The 752-nt window shown below is 64.1% G+C and overlaps 1 protein-coding gene across 1 annotated transcript in view; it reads right to left on the bottom strand.

Annotated features, from left to right (window-relative positions):
* Positions 1–17: 17 nt before the first annotated feature.
* The window catches only part of LOC104463874 (E3 ubiquitin-protein ligase TRIM50-like), a gene marked incomplete at its 3' end in the record, with an annotated part of 3,460 nt that continues 2,725 nt past the window's right edge, over positions 18–752 (bottom strand). The window contains exon 5 of the mRNA XM_010076384.1: positions 18–525. Coding sequence (XP_010074686.1) covers positions 18–525 — 508 coding nt within the window. The remainder of the gene's footprint in view (positions 526–752) is intronic.

The following is a 752-nucleotide window of genomic DNA, read 5'->3' on the forward strand; positions in this document are numbered from 1 at the left end:
TGGGGGGAGAGTAGGGCCCTCGCTCCGGCCAGCACAGATCCACAATGGGGTAGAGCTGGCCCTGGAACTCCGCCTGGAAGGTGTAGATGGGGCTGAGCTCATCAGGGTTGTCAGCGGTGTAGAAGGTCAGCTCGCCCTTCTCGTAGTGCAGGTAGATGCCGATGCGCTGGGGCCGGGTGGTCAGCGGCAGGGTGGCCCGCGGGGTGCTGAAGGCCTCGTAGACCTTCCCTTCCTTCAGGCCGATGAGCCAGACGCCATTCTCAGGAGACTTGCTGAGCTTCCCTTTGCGGCTGACCGTGCCCTTGATGATGCCCACGCGCCAGTGGTTCCTGGTGCCCACAATCACCTCCCAGTAGTGCTGGCCGCAGGAGAAGCCCTTGCAGGTGAGGATGCCGTTGCTGGAGTCAAAACGCTTGGGGTTGCTGTCCCGGCGCTGCTGGAGCCCGCACTGCACCACCGTGTCACCCTTGAAGAGCTCCAGGAGGGGATGTGCTGTCACCGGGTCCAGCTTCAGCGTCTCTGGAGCTGAAAGGAGAGCACACAGGCTGCAGGCACGCCAGCAGGCAGGGGTCCGGCTCCAGGTGCCCCGGCGGCTGGCACAGCCAGACCAAGCTGAACTTTAGGCAGCTGGAGCGTTATGCCAGAGCAGGCTGCTGCCAGCACGAGACACGGCCCCACTGCTCCAGGAGCTCTCCTGGGGGTGAGGAACCCACAAGCAGAGAGCACGACAGAGGCTGGGGCAGTGCAACACT

The sequence above is a fragment of the Pterocles gutturalis genome, unplaced genomic scaffold, assembly GCF_000699245.1.
Source record: "Pterocles gutturalis isolate BGI_N339 unplaced genomic scaffold, ASM69924v1 scaffold26488, whole genome shotgun sequence".
In the NCBI taxonomy this organism is placed as follows: domain Eukaryota; kingdom Metazoa; phylum Chordata; class Aves; order Pterocliformes; family Pteroclidae; genus Pterocles; species Pterocles gutturalis.